This window comes from Tetrao urogallus (genome assembly GCF_951394365.1).
Source record: "Tetrao urogallus genome assembly, chromosome: 6".
In the NCBI taxonomy this organism is placed as follows: Eukaryota; Metazoa; Chordata; class Aves; order Galliformes; family Phasianidae; genus Tetrao; species Tetrao urogallus.
In genome coordinates this window covers 624,399-644,111 of record NC_136819.1, presented here as the reverse complement: position 1 = coordinate 644,111, position 19,713 = coordinate 624,399, and the positions used below count along the sequence as shown (strand labels likewise).

At 41.9% G+C, this 19,713-nt stretch overlaps 1 protein-coding gene across 1 annotated transcript in view; it reads left to right on the top strand.

The window, feature by feature from the left end:
- The window catches only part of LGR4 (leucine rich repeat containing G protein-coupled receptor 4), a gene marked incomplete at both ends in the record, with an annotated part of 56,529 nt that extends 37,845 nt beyond the window's left edge, over positions 1–18,684 (top strand). Inside the window, 14 exons of the mRNA XM_079537677.1 lie at positions 5,044–5,259; positions 5,903–5,974; positions 7,071–7,139; positions 7,739–7,810; positions 7,897–7,968; positions 8,609–8,677; positions 8,929–9,000; positions 9,598–9,663; positions 10,859–10,930; positions 11,834–11,905; positions 12,191–12,316; positions 13,669–13,790; positions 14,398–14,472; positions 17,405–18,684. Of these exons, the coding sequence (XP_079393803.1) occupies positions 5,044–5,259; positions 5,903–5,974; positions 7,071–7,139; positions 7,739–7,810; positions 7,897–7,968; positions 8,609–8,677; positions 8,929–9,000; positions 9,598–9,663; positions 10,859–10,930; positions 11,834–11,905; positions 12,191–12,316; positions 13,669–13,790; positions 14,398–14,472; positions 17,405–18,684 (2,455 nt within the window). The remainder of the gene's footprint in view (positions 1–5,043; positions 5,260–5,902; positions 5,975–7,070; positions 7,140–7,738; positions 7,811–7,896; positions 7,969–8,608; positions 8,678–8,928; positions 9,001–9,597; positions 9,664–10,858; positions 10,931–11,833; positions 11,906–12,190; positions 12,317–13,668; positions 13,791–14,397; positions 14,473–17,404) is intronic.
- Between the last annotated feature and the right edge of the window lie 1,029 nt (positions 18,685–19,713).

Here is a 19,713-nt window from a genome sequence, read left to right as displayed (position 1 = left end):
TTCCAGTGGGAGAAATGTAGGTGCTGGCAATCAGCACCAGTGATGGCAATAGCTTTGGCGTGGATCATTTGTTTCTGAGAGCTGCTGTAAATTTGTCTGGAAATGAAGCAAATCCTTGCACTGCTGTTTGTAATAGGTGAGGTGCAGAGAGCAGCTGCTTTATGAAGTGAGCAAATGAGCCAAGTGTGGTAAAGTGCCCCTGTTAACATGGTAGGTGTATTGCCTTCATTGTAGCACAATTTCCTATAGATCAGGCTTATCAGTACTCAACTTCAAAACCTAAAAATCTACTTCAGGGTTATTTGAGTGATCTCTTTGCAGTGTTTGAAGGAGCACTTTAAAGAGCAAAGTTCTTTAATAATTGCTATTGAGCAGAAGTGGTGCTGCACGAGAGTCAGGAGTGATTTCCTTTTTATTAACATCAATGTTAGGCTCTTGCTAGTAGCACAAGGCAGTTATGATTTGAGTGGCTGAAATGTGGTGGTGCAAATGGGTGCTGGCGTGGCCAACAGCATCTGCTTGGGAATGGTTGTGGTCCACACATGCTGCCACGTCCCTGTCAGGCCTGGTCTGAATCATAGAATCACACAACAGTTTGGTTGGAAGGGATCTTTAAGATCATGGTGCTCCAGCCCCCTGCTGTAGGCAGGGACACCTCCCTCTAGCCCAGGTTGCTCACAGCCCCATCCAGCCTGGCCTTTGCTGCCCACATAAACACACACGTGTGTTGGTTAGGCTTCAGAGCTTGCATTCATTCCAGTTAAGGTAAGCTGTTAGTTTTACAGCTGCCTTAAAGCAAGGCAAATAGTTTGTAGATCTTTAATTTGTTCTGTTCTTTATCTGCTTAAACAGTACACTGCACGTTTGTGGGAGAGCTCCTGCATGTGTCAGCTTCTGCTGTGTTCCTGCTTTTTCTTCTTGCGTAGTTTGAGTTTGTGTGAGGAGAGGACCCAGCAGGTAATAAAAGTAAAGATGACAGCTCAGCAAGTGAGCTCTGAGTTTATAGACTAAAATGGAAAGGTATTCTCACAAGCCATTGCCTAGAGGGAAGCTGGAATTGGAGTCGCTTCTGAAAGATTAAGGAATTCGAGTATATGCTGCAAGCTCTAATTTAAAGAACGTGGTCTTATCTTTAACACTTTAATGGAAGAGGACAGACTTTGCTAAAGTTCAGTCCAAACAGCAAAAAATATTTATTATACTTAAACTATTAGTGCTAGTGAAGCCTTCCTTGTGCCGCCGGAGAGAAATGTGGCGGTGCTTAGCTGAGTGGTGCTGTTCTGCAGGAGTTGCCTAATGTTCCAGTTGTACTTTTCCCTTGTTCCCTGAAGTGCACCGTTCTGCACCTTTCACGTTAAATGGAAGCACTGCTGCTGTGATTTGCACAGTGAACGCAATGTAGATAAAGCTTTACCTGGAAGAAAGAATCAATAATAATTATGGCGTGTCCTGTTTGCACTGAAAGGTGTGGAGGAATGCAGAAAAGAAAATGAATGAGACAAAAATGGCTGAATAAGTTAAAGATAAGTCTTGAGGTCTGATAACTGGTAACTGGTATCAAGCAGCAATAAATTATTGTTGTGTATAATCCTGGTAGTACCCAGCATGGTTCTTCTGATGTTACTGTGTCTATAAATCACAGGGTTTCACTTCAAATCTGTACTCTAGCATTCTGCAAACCTCTGTTGTGATGTCTGCTGGCCTTGGCAAGGTGGGGGCCAGCACAGCCATATACAGAGCCAGATCTCAGGCTCAATGAGGACTCAGCGATGCAAGCGATTGCAGCGTGCTTAACTTTGGCTTTAGGATTTGGCATTCCTAATTGCTTTCACCTCTGTTCAGACATTGTGCTTGTTTAGCTGCCAAGAAGTCATGGAGAGCAAGAAGAGTGCCCTTTTCAGGTTTCTTTTTCTGTATGTTGGTTTATTTCTGTCTGCTCTTCTTTTTTCTCCCCTAAAATCTGCATGAATAAGTGGAATTTAGGAAAGAGCACAACGAAAGTGCAACCATAGGCATAGGCAAGTAGTCACAAGGACTGAGAACGTTGCCTGCCTCTCAAGGTACGTTGCTTCTCTTGGAATGAAAAAGAGTTGAAGGGAAGACTCAGATATGTTTATTCCACTGGAAGATCATTCTTTTGATCTTCATGGAGGTGTGTGAATTCAGGAGGGAGAAGAAAGACAGGTAATTTCTAGTTGTTGTTGTTGTTTTTTACTGAAGCAGAGCCCCGAGCCTTTTCTCCTCTACCCCTTTCCTCCTCCTTTTTTTTTTTTATTATTATCACCAGACATTAAATTTCTCTGAAATATTGCAGCCTTGATGCAGGCTTGAAGCATTCAAGCACAGTAGTGTACACACCTATCGGACCATGGGGCAACTGATAAAGGGATGCCAGTGTATGAGCCATAGGAATTAGCTCTTCGAAGTGTAGCTTGAGAGTTGATGGCACCTCACTCATCTTAGGAAACAGCCTTTTGTCTGCAATTTTGTAAATTCCTGTTTATATTGGCATATTTGCTGCTTGATTTCATGCATTTCTTGACTTTTTATTTTATGGAAATTCTGGTGTTGACATGTTTTCCCTAATTGTTGGAAATATTCAAGCCATACACACTGCAAAGCAAGAACCTCTTTCACAGCCTTGGGGATGCTAGATTTCTTGAGACCCTGTGATTGTGCTTTTCTTATTCCTCTGAGTTCGCCATATATGTTAAATTTAACAGGGGGGAGAATAATTAAACTAATGCTGACCACTGTGGTAAACCCAGCATTTTAGCACTGTAATTGTTCAAGGTTGATTTCAGTGCAGTCAGATGTTTCCTTGCAGGTATGTGCAGGGCTGAAATGAGATGTCTCAGCGGGCTGCAGGTGGAGCAGTGTAAAGCGGTGCCTCCCTTCTGCTGACCCCCCCAGCTCCCAGTACAGCCCACTGGGACAGACTGGCTCCCATCCTCTGCTCCTGGGTGTGATGCAGGAGGTGGAGCCCAGAGGCCTGCTTGCTGACATGGGGACAAACATGGAGCAGTCACCTGCTCTGTGCTGCGAGCCCTGGCAGATGGCTGCAGGCAGAAGCTGCTTAAACTGATCCAGCTAGATTTTCAAGAGCATGTCTGATCATGGCTTGAGGAGTTCGCTGAGCGCTTAATATAACTCAACCTGTGCTGTGCTGATCTGTATCACAGTGAGCATCGATGCTAATGGAGTGGATGTGAGTCTGTCTCCCCAGACAGCAGTTGTACACAGTCACTTCAAACCAGTTATGCAAGTTGTTTTCTTCCGTGCTGGCTGTGAAGCCTCCATCTTTCAGTGTGGTGCTGACCCAGAGGATGCAGCATCTAGGGCAGAGGACAGGCAAATGTAGTGTGTTGCTGTCAGCCCTACAGACTCCGATCTGTTACTACTTTTTCTTTCTTGTCACCTTGTGGGCTGCCCCTCACCTTTCATGCCTTCCCTTGATGAAGAACAGCTCTTTGGTAATGCTGGGGTTTTTTTTGTATTTTTTTGCTATCCCTCACAGCTACCCATTTGTCTGCATATATCCTGAAGCCTTCACTGTGATTGTTTTTCTGTTTTCATTCCTGGCACATCTGACTACACAGCACAGTGTTGGCAAACCTGAACCTCCTGATAGCTGTGATTTCCAGTGGTTCTATCCGAGTCCTGGTGCTGCTGCTGTAGAAAGATGAAAAAACAAATAGATTCATAGAATCAAAAGGTTGGATGAGACCTCTTAAGACCAGATTCATAGAATCAAAAGATTGGATGAGACCTCTTAAGACCATCATGTCCAGCCTTGAACCCATCCTCACCATGCCTACTGACCGTTTCCCACATCTCCACATTTCTTGGATGCCTTTAGGGACGGTGACTCTACCCTGGGCAGCCAGTGCCTCACTAACCCTGTAAGAGAAGACATTTTTCCTTAATCCAGTCTGAACCTTCCTTGGCTCAAGTTGAGCCATTACCTCTTGTCCTTCAGAGTGCATCACATGAGGACAAGCACATGTGATTCTGCGTAGGATTTTCAGTGTTCACTACCAAAGCCAGGCATTGGGCAGTATTGCATCTATCCGTTCCCTTGGATGGGGGCTCTCAGCAGGATACCACAAGTAAAACGTCCTATCCCTGGGGCTTCACAGCTGGCCTTAGCTGAGGACATGCATTTCACCACCTCGGTTTCCAGGTGTGGAGTTACTTTTTTTGGATGCTTTGAATTGGGAAGAAGCTGTGAAATCCAATGGCGTAGGTGAGCTGGTTTTGTACTGCAATTGTTTTGTGTGGTTTGCTGTTCTTTTAGAAAGGCTGCACGGTCATTGCTACTGCTAATAGTTGAGATCAGAGTGAATTTAGGGAAAAATGCAATGGCAAATCCAATAATACGCAACACCGTACAGTGCTGGAGTTCCGTTTTCCATTTCTTGCGCAGCATGATAGGGGAGATCAGCTGCCAGAGTGGAAGAAATGTCTCAGTTTTAGCTGACAGTACACAGTGTTTTATGTGGAAACGCCGTTTCTAACTGTGGCTTTGTTTAAACACTGCTTTTAATAATCCTGTTTTCTAAGGTAGTTGCTTGAGGTGTACAGAAGTACCCAGAGGGATACGTAGCAGCGTGCGATGCTATTGACAGCATAGCTCCAGGGGTAATCAGTTCAAAGCAGTAACTGCCTCTCTAGTTTCGGATACAATGTCGAGTTGCCATTTTAAAGGCTTGTTCTAGTGAGGTACTTAGGGGAGCAGGAGGGTTGGTGGGGAGGAGGTTTCTCCAGTTTCCAGTTCACTTGGTCAAGCCAACTGTGAGCATAAAAATTGGTTAAAATGCTTTAATAGAAGCGTTGGAGAAGAAGTTGTTATGAAGCTTTGTGTTATGAAAGAGTATTCACGTGTCACTTCAGTAAACACTCCAACTTCTTGGCATTAAATAATTTCACTCTAATGTGTTCAAGGTAACAGAAACGTTTGCAAGTAATAAGACTTTAAAATACTTTTTAACTTACTTGTCCTTCTGGCACTTTGCTGTGCCAATTGTCTCCGTTTTCATCTAGGCGTTTGGATGCTAACCACATCACAGCTGTTCCCAAAGACAGCTTTGAGGGGCTGGTGCAGTTGCGTCACCTTTGGTTGGATGACAACAGTTTGACAGAAGTTCCCATCCGTCCGCTGAGCAACCTCCCCTCCCTGCAGGCGTTGACACTGGCCCTCAACAAAATAACGCACATTCCTGACTACGCGTTCACAAACCTCTCAAGTCTTGTTGTTCTGTGAGTATTTGTAGCTGTGCTGGATGGCTCGCTTAGATTTCCCCCAGTTAGATGGCCCCAAAGATGGTGTTTGGTTTGTTTTAGCTCAGTGACCTGGTAACAGCCTCTGCTACCAATGCAGGACGTTGCTGTTCCCAAATATACTAGTCAGTCTGCTCAAGATTTTCTCCTAAACAGAAACTCCAAAGTGCAACAAACGTGTAGTGAGATTGCTGTATGCTTTCATCTCATTTTAGTAATGGATGTTTCAAACATGTGGCTGTCAGAAAATGGTTCCAAATACAAAGGAATATAAAATACAAAGAAAATACTACCTGCCACAGATCCTGTTTCCATCTAGTCTTAAATATTTCCAGAGATAAATATTAAAATTCTTTTTATCTATACATTTATATCATATTTATCATGCTTCTGGATAGCGAATAAAGGTCTAAAGAGGTTGTCTTGACTGCAGGCAGTCCATTCTGTTCCCATACAAGAGTGACTTATTTCTTGAAGTGAAAGACATTCTTCTGCATAATCCATCCCATGTAATGTTTTTTCTAAGCCATTGAACTATTTCGATTTCACAGAATTGTCTGCTATTTATGAGTTCATATGAAGTCATTCACTTGTTTTCATTTTTTGCTTTGTTCTTTGTTAGACATCTTCATAACAATAAAATAAAAACAATAGGAAAACACTGTTTTGATGGTTTGGACAACCTTGAAACCTTGTAAGTATGCTTCTTAAAGCAATTCTTTGGTGATTCAGTGTGATTTATCTCGTTGCAGCCTACTCAAGGGTACTTCACTGTTGCAGTGAAGATTTTGCAAATAAGGCATGTGTGCAGCACAACACACAACTCCCACACTTGTGTTCATCTCAGGTTTCGGAAGTGAAGGCTAATATCAGTGCAGTGCTCCACCAAAAGTAATTAGCTTTGTTGAGAAGCAGGTAAATATTAGCCTGGGTGAAATGTCACGCTGGATGGCGTGGCTCTTAATGTTCCTAGCACTGATCCAGCTGGTGTGTCTTTGCACAGCACTCCACGGACTCAGGCGTATGTATCAGAAGTGTTTGAGTGGCCCTGTATGTGATAAGGGACAAATATTTGTTTCTCAGATTTGCTGTGGGATTAAACTTATTTAAAATAGGCTGTCAAATCCATTGTGTGACAGCAGGAAGTTCCTCACTGGGCTGTTTTTTCTGCTGCTCCTTTCTTACTGCTATGTGGGCACTGCTGGAAGCTGTCTTGCAAATGTCCTGGCGGCTCCTAAACGAGTGACTGATACGCACCGTTCCAGTGTGATGGCATTTACCTGTGCTTCTCTTCAATACTGAGAATTGATTTTGTTGCAGGAGATCTGCTGTTGCATACTGGCTTACTTACTGTTTCTTTTAGGAAACCTGGAATCAAAGATTTTGGAGTAAATGTTTAAAGAGCAATCGCGTGTGTCAACGTTCCGTTGTTGTTATTTTGAAATCTTAGTTCATTGTTCGGCACGTTAATCTGAAGGAAAATCTGTGGAAAATACTGAGCTTTGCTGTGAACAAATGTCATTTGACTTAGCATGAATAATCCTGGACAATCTTAAGTAACTTATGAAGTTAATTAGCTGATTCTAAGGCGTGTAATAGATGAGAAGACCGAAACTAAGTTAAAAATCAAGTTATTCTGCAGTGTAGTTGGAGATGTTTTGAAAACTTTTCACTTTCATTGAGTTGTCTTAAATAAAAATGATTTTAACAGTTCATAACCATGATTAAATATCTTTTTTTTTTTTTTTTTTTTTTTTTTTTTTTAAACTTTCCTGCTTTGTTTCCTCTAGGGACTTAAATTATAATAACATGGTGGAATTCCCCGAAGCCATAAAAGCACTCCCAAATCTAAAAGAGTTGTGAGTATTGCCCGTTACTCCTTTTTACCTGTTTTTCTCTCTCCTTTTCATAAATAAAAAAAAGAAGTTTCCAGGTTTAAGAATACTCATCTGATTATGCAGCAGCCTCAATCAGATCGAGTTATGCTAAGTGATGCTGTAATTAAAGGAAAATGTAATCTGCAACTACAGAGGGAGCCTGCTGAAAATGATTTTGGAGTTATATAACCAAGGAATTTATTCAGGAGTACCATTAGCATAGATCTTAATCTGGAGCTGGTTTTGGCCTCCAGTAGCAGAATTATGTATGCACTGATTGTGCATATCTTCCTTGTCCCCTCCTCTAACAGAGAAGCAAACGAGAGAAAGCAAAAGATCATGTTTTGGACAGAATAATTTCTTCCTAGTGAATCTCTTTCAGTTCAGCAGATGTGCCATAGACAAAAATCATGCCTTCAGACTTGCTGCTACGGTTTTACGTAGTCGTATTTAACTACTATCCTAACTTTGGCAGGGCTGGGAATTGCATAGGTGTAGTGTGTCTACAGAGAAGATGACTGTTGGTTGAATCTACTGGCAATATCTTTCTAAATGTAGGTTTTCTTTCCTATTATCTTTAGGGCATTTCACAGTAACTATATTTCCATAATTCCTGATGGTGCATTTGCAGGAAACCCCCTTCTAAGAACGATGTAAGTAATTTTCATGCATCTATTTGTAGTCTGTAGCAGACAACAACTGTAAGAGCAGTGATTGAAACATGCTTTTCATTTCCCAGACATTTGTATGATAATCCTTTGTCTTTTGTGGGGAACTCAGCGTTTCAGAATCTGTCAGATCTGCATTCCCTGTAAGTATCATCTCAACTGAATAGTCCAATACGTGAATATAAAATGCTACAGCGAGAAAAACAGATTAGCAGAATTTCCTGGCTGCCTCTAGCTCCTTCTGTACAACTTTTTTAGCAGTTAGCTGTAACAAACGTTGTTGTTGTTGTTGCTGTTGTTAGGAACGTGCAGAAGCTCTGGTAAATATGTTTTACAACTCCTTTTTTTTTCATCTTCGTTACCTTGCGTAAGACGTAACCTCAGGCCAAATGCTCAGGTTCTTACTTAAATAAACTCCAATATGGTTTTGAACAGAGGTGTACATTGTGAGGATGTTTTGCAGGTCAGTGCATGCATGCTCTCAAATGATGTCAGGTATGGGGGTGACAAGCAACAAAATGGAGTGCGATGTCAGTCTTTGAAACTGCAAACTACCTGAGAGTTTACGCACTTTTTGTAGGTGTTATTTGCTTCCTAATCTGATGAGTTCCAGTTTTTTCTAAGTAGATCATTAGTAAAAGAAGCACTTAGAAGAGTAGCTCAATGTATAAAATTCAAACAGCGATAGGGATGTTAGTGAAAATATCTACCCGATAGCAGGACTGCGTGTCGTGATTCATTTGCGTGATAGCCGACAGCTAATTTTTGTGGGAACTTTTTTAGGGTCATTCGGGGTGCCAGCATGGTGCAGTGGTTTCCTAATCTGACAGGAACCGTTAATCTGGAGAGTTTGTAAGTATCTTCTGCGGAAGCAATTTCCTTCTTTTAAATTAGTTTTGGTTTTGCCTGATTTGAAATGATTGAAATGTGATTTAGGGGATCTAGAGAGCAACTTGGGTATATGTTCTCTACTTGTCAATAAATGCCTTAATCCAGCACCTGACAGCTACAAACACATCCCAGCTCTGCTCCTGGCTAGGCTTCTTATGTTATCAATCGATACAGATATTTATATATGGTGATGTTTATTTTTTTTTTAATAGAACTCTAACAGGGACCAAGATAAACAGTATTCCTGTTAATTTATGCCAAGAGCAAAAGATGCTGCGAACTTTGTAAGTGTACTCATTTTGCTCCTGTTTTCATTTGCATGAAAATTTTTGATGTAGAGAACGTAGAGCTAATTTAAAGTATTGTTCAGGTATTATTATAAAGGCAAGACTAAAAAATTAGTAAGGATATGTTTAGAATGAGTGCGAAAGAACAAACTAGAAAACGAAACCATTTGGGAGTAGGCGAAGCCATGTTTACAAAGGATACCCAAAAAAATTTAGAATAAAACCCATTCCTGAAAAAGAGAGAAGAAGAGTGTCGTTTGTTTTATAGAAGATGAGTTGAGTTAGAGGGTGATGATGTGGGACTTACCTTTCGCAAGGTATTTAAATGTTGTTTGCAAGTTTCTCGTCTTTTTTTTACTGCTGAGTTTCGTGGACAATTCTGGGAGGTAGCAGCACCCTAAATCCAAATTTGCACTAGATTTCTCACTGCATACTCTCTGGCCACTTAAATCTAAAAGTGATCTTATATTACAGCTCTCAGAATTCAGGGAGCTTGCACAGTATGGTTTTTTGCTACGCATACATGCAGTGGTGAGATGTTTGAGGTAGAGCAGAGTTAAACTAAGCATCCTCTTTCCATTTCCTGTTTTGAAGGGACTTGTCTTATAACAATATAAAGGACCTCCCAAGTTTTACGGGCTGCCACTCCTTGGAAGAAATGTGAGTAGAAGTACACAGTGGTTATCTTTATTACCTCTTTAGTACCCTGAGTCCCGATCTCCAGAAATGTTTTCGCTTCGCTTTTGATCATAAGTACACTCCTAAGTTTAAGGCCATGTGGCTGAGTCATTTGAAGGCTGCTGGGCAGAAAATTCCAGCAGCTCAGGTTTTATTGTTCCTATAGCACAAAAAAGAGTGAAGGACGCATGAATCTTGAATTTTGTAGAAGTATTGCTGTATGCACAAATGTAATGAGCACTGAGGTGTTTTCCTTCCTGCCTTGTATTTCTTCCGTACTTCAGTTACCTTCAGCCAACAGCCTGTGCTCAGGTAAAATATGTTTTCCTGTAGTTCCTGTGAGGTGCGTTCTCCGTCTCAAAACCTGTGTTTGTTCTTCCTTATTTCACTGGTATAAAGCTTCTGAAGTTTGATTTCAAGACCCTATGCATTTTTTTCAGCTACCAGTGTTGTTGCTTCTCCTTAAACCTCCCTTGCTCTCTACTTTCTTAACACTTAATGAGATTGGGGATAATAGGCTTTTCACAGGTCTTTGCTACTCTACTCCGACAACTTTGGGCTCACTGTACCTGTTTTTTGCTGTAAAACATCTGGCAAAGCATCTTCAGAGCTCATGGTGTGTGAGGGAAGCCTGTTACTCTCCAACAAAGGCACCGTTGATGTAATCCTTGTTAGAACATGTTGCTGTATACACAAGGGAGACCAATGGAGTTTGTCGGAAAGCGACATCGAGGGCAAATGTGCTGGAAATGTAATTTGCCCGTTAGGTCTTGAAGCACTTCTCAGCATTTTCCTTTCATAAATCTCTGTATTGAGAATTGAAAGTGCACCCAGGATTAAAGTGTCCTAAAGATTCCTTGAAGGGTTAAGTAGATTTGTGTTAAATCTCAGTGACTCTTGATAGTTTGTCGAGTGCTACGGAAATTTTGCTTGGAAATAATTCTGTTCACACTCAGCAATCTCCTTTAAATTATAAGATCTGTGAATTGAGATTGAGTAACGGTGCCACAAGGGAGCATCATATTTATGCTATTGTAGCTAATGTGAAATGTAGTTTGTGTAAGGGGAAACTAGAACACACTTTGCCCCTGGGAAGGCTACCTTTTATTAGCAGCCATCAAGCTATCCCTTGGTTTGAAGTTAGGCTGTTTGCCAATAAAGTTTTGTTTCTTCACAGTTCCTTACAGCATAATCAGATCCATGAAGTCACAGATGATACCTTTCAAGGACTGTCCTCCCTTCGTGTGCTGTAAGTGTACATAGACACATACTGAATGAAACAAAATAATCTTGACTCCGGTGTGAACTGACATTGGGTTTGGTGTTGTGAATCTTATGTCAGAAGGCCAACTATGCTGCATCCTAAGGTGAAGCAAACAATATGCAAGAGATTCTATGTTAGCAGCTGCCGATTTTACACTCTATTTTGCTTTTGTAGACATTCACATGTATGTGTATCTAAAGAGAAGTTTTCTGGTCGTCTGCTGTTTTGCATTATATGCTGTTTATTGAAGCATCTATCTGTTTTCCTTGGGAGGAGCAGACCAGTAGTCAAAATTATCCCCTGCCTTCACGTGTCTAGCTGTATGAAGATTACATAGAAACAGTGAAGTTAGCAGGGAAAGAAATTGCAGAAGTTGACAGGGGTTTTGAAAGGAATATCTTAATATAAATCATAGCAATCCAGCAGGAGCTGCATCTGGATTTTGAAATCCAAGAAAGGAGATGCCCTTGTCTTTATTCTGTTCCCCCTACCCCTTCCCTCCTGCCCTGCTGCAGGTGTGGCTGTCACCAAAGTGATCTTCCTGGCACCTTCAGCCTGGGAATAGGTGATGCCAAAGCCTGCCTCTGCTGTGGTGGTGCCGGCTGAGCTGCCGAGGCCAAGGAAGAAAGGGGAAAAGGGAGTTCTAGTGGGATACAGTTGCTGCCTTGGGAATGGGGTGAAGCTGGTTACGGCTGCCTGTCCTAGAGTTTCCCTACTGCACCTGTCTGACCAGGGGGGAGGAGGGAAGTGGGAGGGCTGTTTGGCCTTTCTATCAGAGGTATAATGGATGTGTCATTATGTATAACGGATGTACTTTTCCTCTGAACAGTGGTTGTTGCAAAGGCTAGATGAAACTGCTAAAATAATCATAGTTGGCTTTCATTGCAGCGACCTCAGTAGAAATCGAATTCGTAAGATCCACAAGGAAGCTTTCACCACCATTGGAGCTATTGTTAATCTGTAAGTAGGCAATTCTGTACAGTAACTTCCTCTCTCTGTCGTTAAATTGCAGAGATAGTAAATGCTTTTAGCTTAAAACTGGCACGTGTCCATCATACATTTCATCTCCTGGATCATGAAGGCTCTTGCTAGCTGAATGTATGCAGGGTGTACTCGTACAGAACGAGGCATACTCTAAAGTGCCTGCAGCACTGAGAGTCGTTTTCCAGACCACAGCTTTGCTGTGAGACCTTAGAGGCTTCAAACTTACATCGTTGTAACGCTGTCTTAATATTCACATTTCAGAGACCTAAGTTTCAATGAACTCACCTCAGTTCCAACAGAAGGATTGAGTGGATTGAACCAACTTAAACTTGCAGGAAATCCTGAACTGAAAGAAGCTTTGGCGGCGAAGAACTTTGCAAAGCTTCGGTACGTTGGTTAATAGCGCTGCAGTACCTCACTTACTTCCTCACTTACTTAGTAGCAAGCAATTTGACAATAAATGAAGCCAACTTAGATAATATGACAAATGATCAGGCCCTTCAGCAAGTCCTGTAGTGCCTCAGTGTTGGCATCCCGACTGTTCTGATAGAAATGCCACTTGCAGGCTATTTTCCTGGAACCTGTTGTATTTTTCCTCCGCCACTTTTCAGGCAGATACAATCATCTGACTTTATAGCGGTGTTTTGGATAGATTCCATTTGTTACTGAGCTGAGCACATCTGTCTTTCAGCGTGTGGAAAATGGGAACGGGCTTGCAGGTGCCTGATTCCATAATCACCACACGTATCTGCAGCATGTGCTGTTTATTATTGGAGGTGAATGATGAGAGTAATCGTTCAAAGGGAAACCTGTTACTGATTTCAATAGGTGGTGGATCAGGAGGTGGTGAACTGATTTCCTTTCTGAAAGATCTTTGTACATTGGTATTTCAGTCTTCATGAAGCAGTTAAAAATTGTTTCCTATACTGCCTGGCGGAAAAAAAAGAAGGAGATGAAGATATGTTGATTTGCATAAGAGGAGCAGAGGATTCAGTGTCACTCTTAGAATTAGGCCTCAGCAGTGCCATGGAAACAACAGATCAGCTTTTCGCTTGTGCTCTGTGTTTGAGAACTAATTCACTGTGGGAGCCTTCAGACTGTTTTTCCTCCTAAGTATTTACAAGAACATAGTTGCTGAACAATGGTGCAGATAGTTGATACTGTAGCCCTGAGTCACAAAACTTGTTGCTTTTGGTGTGCTATTATCTAGTTGTTTACACGGACTTTTAAAATCTCTGAATGCAGGTGTACCACATTTCTACCGGGATTAATAGCCTGTACCATTTCTGGCAGGCATGCAGAAAGACAATAGCAAAAACAATTTTATGTTTTCTTTTTAAAGAAAAAAATGCATTTATAACATCTTGATCGTTTAGGAATTAACTTTCTTACGAAACAGTTCTGTGTAAATTAACTTGATTAATTTGCAGTTTTAATTTGTACAGTAACACCACAAGCATTGACCAGAAAGTAGGAAAAAGGCGATTGAAGGGAGCAAAACATCATAGAATTGTCTTAGTTCTTGTTGCAGGCAAGGCTTGGATGCATCACCAGTCCTTTATCTTGTGAAAAAAATTCATCAAAAGTGCTTACAGCTGATCCAATTTGAATTTTTTTTTTCTTAATGACCACGACAAAAATCTTAGTTGTAACAGTAAGCGTGCCCTTAATACTTATAATAGTGATAAACCTCAAAGTGGCATCAGCTTACAGTCTTCATTGTTTTGCCTGTATTTCAGGTCTCTATCTGTACCGTATGCTTACCAGTGCTGTGCGTTTTGGGGCTGTGATTCTTACTTGAACTCAAATGCTGAAGATTCTGGTCAACAAGATCAAGATGCCACGGGGGATCGTGAAAAGGGTAAGTGCACTTCTCCTGATCAGGAACATGCAGGACCAAGTAACAGTGCATGTTGTCTTTGAGTAAGCAAACATGGAAAACTGGCTCTGAAAGCACTGAGCAACTGCTTGCAGATAGACGGGTGCCATGTTCTTTCTAGAACTGTGAGGTGGATTTATCTGATAGCGTGAGATGTGCCCGTTTGTTTGTTTTCTTCTGGTTAAAACTGTATTAAACTGCCAAGATTGTTTCTGTCATTTTGTGCCAGAGCAGAAATGTTCTCATGATTTCAGTATTTCAGCCCTCACGTTCAGAAAGCTTGTCCTTGCACTGTCTAGTTCAAGGCCAGTAGATCTTTTCCCTGGTGATGAAAGATGTTTCTTTGTTACAAAGCACTGTGAGCAGCTACAACAGGCAGTAGTAACTTAAACTGCTGCAGCAGTTTCTGCACTGTGTGTTCGTCCTTATGGGGCAAACCAGAAGTGCTCCACTTGTTACAGGCTTGAAAGCTGGCAAAGTGTTTGGTCTTTGATCTTTCAAAGCTGTGTTTCTGTCCTAGGCAGCTTCATTACATTTTATTTTTTTTTCTTTCTACAACTAACCTGTTTTTCATTTTGCTTGGATATAGCTGATGCAGATGGTCTAAGAAACGAGGAAAATGCGGAGCTGGGTCAGGCTATTATTCACTGTACACCAGCAACAGGTAAATCTAATAAAGTGCTTTAGCCACATATTGAACTTCATGCACGGTGTTATGCAGACAGCTGTCTGCAGAAGTACGCTTCTTTCCTCATTCACTCCATATAGAGAAGGTTATATTCTGTAGCACTTGGGAAACTTCATTTGATGCTAATGTTATTTTAGATGTGCAGTCACAAAGATCTGGCTCAGCTTTAGACACGGCACCGTATGGGAGAACTACGTTACCAAAAAACTGAAGTTAGTTTCCATAAGCAGAACATACCAGACTGTGATACTTACATTTGGAGCATGCTGTGTTTAATGCAGTGCCCCCTCATTCTGTATCTCTTGTCAATGAAGTATCTGCGGAGCAGATGCTATGAATGCTCATGTTTCAGCAAGAAGTCAGCCTGTGCTTTTAAAAGCTTAAACTGTTGTCATTGGGGTTTAAACTAAGCCTGACGATGTTCTCTTAGCCCCTCCATGGCAGCACCGACAGCAAGAGGGTTGTTGCAAATAGCTGGAGTAACATCTTAAACTGCTGTGGATATTGGTACAGTAAGTACCCTTATTGGGCGTACCAGAGCTCCAGTTTGGGCTTGAATGGCTCACGAGTGTTGAAAGTCTTTGATCTTGTAGACAAATATTTCTGGGCAGTTTCATTGCTGCCCTTCTGCTTATCTTCCTTCCACTATGCGTTTCCACACACGGCTCCGCTCAGCTCCTAAATTGCTGGCTGTGGTGCCTCCTACTTCCTCACCCTTGCCATGAGCTGTTGAGAGAAACTTTCACACATCTTGTATCCTCCTGTTTGCATGGATAGGAGAACATAGATCAGGGGAGAAGTATGCTTCCAGTGAAGCTGATTCAACAGAAGTTTTCCAAGTTTTATTCTTTTTTTCCTAGACTGGTATTTTAACATCTGCTGTGAAAACTTACCTGTTAGCCCTTCATCTTTTGAGATAGTTCTAGCTTTAGTGTACAGAATATTGCAAAGATTTCCAGATTACAGTTAAAAAAAAAAAAAAGTGGTCCGAAAGTGAAATACACTACTAATGTAACTGTGTGCTATCTGAGAACTTATTTGCTGCTTATGTGCTTTGAGCTCCTGTTTGCAGAATGAGAGTTCAGATGATGTGTTACACAGGTTTAATCTTTAAAGCCTTTTTGCCCATACCAGAGATGCTGTAGCTCTACAAGGAACTAAAAGCTTGTTTTACGAGTTCACAATTTGCCTTGTTTTTCACCAGTCCCTCCCATGCTAACAACTTATTTTCCCTGCTGTGCTGTTGTCTGGTCATAAGTAGGACACTCCACCCACCACCTAAATTCTGAATCATTGCTCAGCCCGTAGATCCACTTTCCACTTTGCTTAATGGCAGGAATGGATTTTTGAACTCGAGCAGCAAAATTCACTCTCCCTGGCACGAATTTTCCCATTGGGTTTGGAATGTTCTTGTTCTTTGTCTAAAGATGCACCGTGATGCAGCAATTAGAGAACAGACTTCAAATTGATTTTGGAAGCACAGCTCGCATTTTAAAATTTCTTAGATAGGAAGTTGTTTTTATTTTTAAGAATATTCAGTTTAGATCCCTTGAGGACCTCCTGCTCAGGAATACCTGCAGAAAGAAAGGGAGAAGAGGGAGGGGGATTTACTGCTTGTTCTGCTGGTCTGATAATCCAATTAGCAGCATTATTTTGTTTCTCAGAAATTAAGCTTGCTCATTCAAACGAGCAAAAAAGATTCTTTCCTGTCTTGTCACCTCAGTTATTTCTGCAAATTGCTTGAGGCTTTGGGAGATGTTTATGCTGATGTTGAAGCTTTCTTTGCAGCCAGCATTAGGATTGGGTTTTGCTTACCTTTCACTTGCCTAAAAAGAGGGTGGGAGCTGCGTGGGGCCAGGACCCAGGGCTCTGGATGCACAGCTCAGGAGCTGCTCTGCCAGCCTGGTTTGGCGGTGGGGTTTGGTGGCTTTTTGCTTTGCCTTCAGCTCACAGAGGGCCTGACTGCATGGAGTGATCCCTTGGTATTGTGTTCAGGACAATTAGCGGAGCCTAATGCGGATAAAGGAGATGTTGAATTCTTCTAATTGTTACATAAAATCAGTGGGATTTCCCTATGGAATAAATAGCAATTAGAAGGATTAGAAGGGTAAGCAGAAAGAGTGACCTTTTTGCTGGTCTTGCCTTGAATTATTTTACTTGTTAGACATTGTTATTTAAACTTTTCTTCTTTTACCACTTAGCTCTTCACCTCAGTGGCAAAAGAAGAAGAAAATCTCTTTTTTCGTATATGGCTTTCCAAGCTCACAAAGCTCTCCTGAAAGACAGAGTTGGGGAGAGGACTCATGGTGAATTCCTGTCCCTGTTAAAGCTGATAAATTGAATTTGTTGGCTCTTTTACACGTATTTCCTTGTGATCAGAAGCATCTCCAAAAGGCATGTTTGTAAAGTGTGTTTTCAGAGAGCATGTTCATTTAAAAAAAAAAAAAAAGAAATCCTTGCCCCTTATAAGATGGTTTTGAACTTTTGATTTTGTATAGTTGCCAGCTTTTTCATAAAGTATGAAATCTCAAAAAAAAAAAAAAAAAAAAAAAAAAAACAAAAAAAACCCTACAATAATGAAGTATGTAGGGGACACTAATAAAAGCTATTTTGAGGAGCTAAAAGGTAGTTAAGTGTGTTTACCAAGTTTGTTTATTTAAAGTATTCCCAAGTGACCATTCATTGCAGTAATTACTATTTCAGGCATAATTAATTAGTAAATAGCTTCAGCAGAACAGCTTACTTTCAAGTGAGTGTTTGGCAGTTCAGCTGGGTACTCTATTCATCAATTAATGAACGAGTAGCACTCTTGGAAGACATTTGAAGATCTTGCTTATTACGGCACAGTTTTTGGGTTTTTTCCCCCCTAAATTTGTTGTCCTTCTGTTTTTGTTTGTTTTTTTTGTAGGTGCTTTTAAGCCTTGTGAATACTTACTGGGAAGCTGGATGATTCGACTTACTGTCTGGTTTATTTTTTTGGTTGCTTTGTTCTTCAACCTGCTTGTCATGTTAACAGTATTTGCATCTTGTGCTCCATTGCCATCTTCCAAACTGTTCATAGGTCTGATTTCCATCTCTAACTTATTTATGGGAGTCTATACTGGTATTTTAACTTTCTTGGATGCTATCTCTTGGGGAAGATTTGCTGAATTTGGCATATGGTGGGAGACAGGCAGCGGTTGCAGAGTCACTGGCTTCCTTGCGGTATTTTCATCAGAAAGCGCCATTTTTTTCCTGATGTTGGCGGCTGTTGAACGGAGCTTCTCTGCAAAGGAAATCATTAAAAAGGGGAAAAGCAATCACCAAAAACAGTTTCAGATTGCAGCAGTTCTTGCTTTCCTGTGTGCTGTGGTAGCAGGATGCTTACCACTTTTCCATAAAGCAAAGTATTCGGCGTCGCCCCTTTGCTTGCCCTTCCCCACTGGAGAGACGCCGTCCCTGGGCTTCACAGTAACTTTAGTGCTTCTGAATTCGTTGGCATTTTTGCTGATGGCTGTTATCTACACTAAACTGTACTGCAACTTGGAAAAAGAGGACCTCTCAGAAAACTCGCAGTCCAGCATGATTAAGCACGTGGCGTGGCTCATCTTCACAAACTGCATCTTTTTCTGCCCCGTCGCGTTTTTCTCCTTTGCGCCGCTGATCACTGCGATTTCTATCAGCCCTGAGATCATGAAGTCTGTTACCTTGATATTTTTTCCCTTACCCGCGTGCCTGAACCCGGTCCTGTACGTCTTCTTCAACCCAAAGTTCAAGGAGGACTGGAAGCTGCTCAGGCGCCAGGTGAGCAGGAAGAGCGGAGCGGTAGCCATTGCTGTCAGCGCTCAGGGAGGATGCGCCACGCAGGACTTTTACTATGACTGCGGCGTGTACACGCACCTGCAGGGCGGCAGCATCGCCGTGTGCGAGTGCTGCGAGTCGCTCCTCCTGTCCAAGCCCGTGCCATGCAAACACTTGATCAAATCCCACAGCTGCCCCACGCTGGCGGTGGTGTCTTGCCAAAGGCCGGATGGCTACTGGTCGGACTGCGGCACCCAGTCGGCCCACTCTGACTACGCCGACGAAGACGATTCCTTCGTGTCAGACAGCTCAGACCAAGTGCAGGCCTGCGGCCGGGCCTGCTTCTACCAAAGCCGAGGCTTCCCTCTGGTTCGCTACGCCTACAACATACCGAGAATCAAAGACTGAGAGGCTCGGCCGCCGGCTCCCCCGACGAGGAGCTGCCACGCTTCACAGACCGTTGCCTCTTTCAGCCTTTGCGAGCAGGAAGCACTTTTGTAATCATTCTTTAGTGTCATTTCTAAAAGAAGGGAAGTGGGCAGTCATTTCTTGAGCCATACGTTTAAAAAGAATTAAACGGATAAATAAATTGCCCTGACCGTAAATAATTGGTCGACCAAATTTGTTACCCGATGTTTTTACTCTGTCCAAGCAATAGCGGTTCCTTTTATACTGGTTTTACATGCTGATGATCTGTTTCCACGTTGTACTCCAGTTGTGTTTTACTTCTGCTGTCAATAAGTTCTGATGTGTTGTTTTTCTTTCTGCCAAAGCACAATATAAAGGACAGCCGTTAATATTAAAGACATTATTTTTAAATGTGACTTTTCTATAATTAAGCGACAACTTTCTTGCTAGCTTTGTATTCAGCATCGAATCTCAGGATGAATTTTACTGCAGGGCCAAAAAAGGGATTAGTTCTCCCATGCATAACTGTGAGGGCAATATGGGAATACCATTTTTGTTTTGTATTTCAAGCCAACGTTCAGACTTTTTCTTTTTCAAAAAGGTTGTTGTAATAAAAACACTTGTAATCCGCAATGTCTGCAGAGAATGCAATAAGAACATTGACAGCTGTCAGGAGTAATAGGGCCGAAGATGTTTTTCAGTGACGATGCATTACTTCAGGTGAACCACAGCCATCTTCTTCAGTATTACGCAGTAGGGTCACGCTGTTGGAAGGAGCTTGGATGCATCAGGCACTGTGTTAGCAGTGCTGCCAGCGTACGCAGCTTGTGGGTTGGTTAAAAAAACAAGTCTGGCTAATGTTCTGCAGCCTGTTGAGTGCTAGTGCTTACCAGTGATGTCAGTGTGAGCAGTTGTAGATTTTAGCACGTGGGGAGGAAGCAGAAAGCAATATTCTTCGCAATAGAAGAACAGTGAGTGTCGGTCAGCGCGTTATTTTTAAACCATTTATGTCCTGAGATCCAAATGATT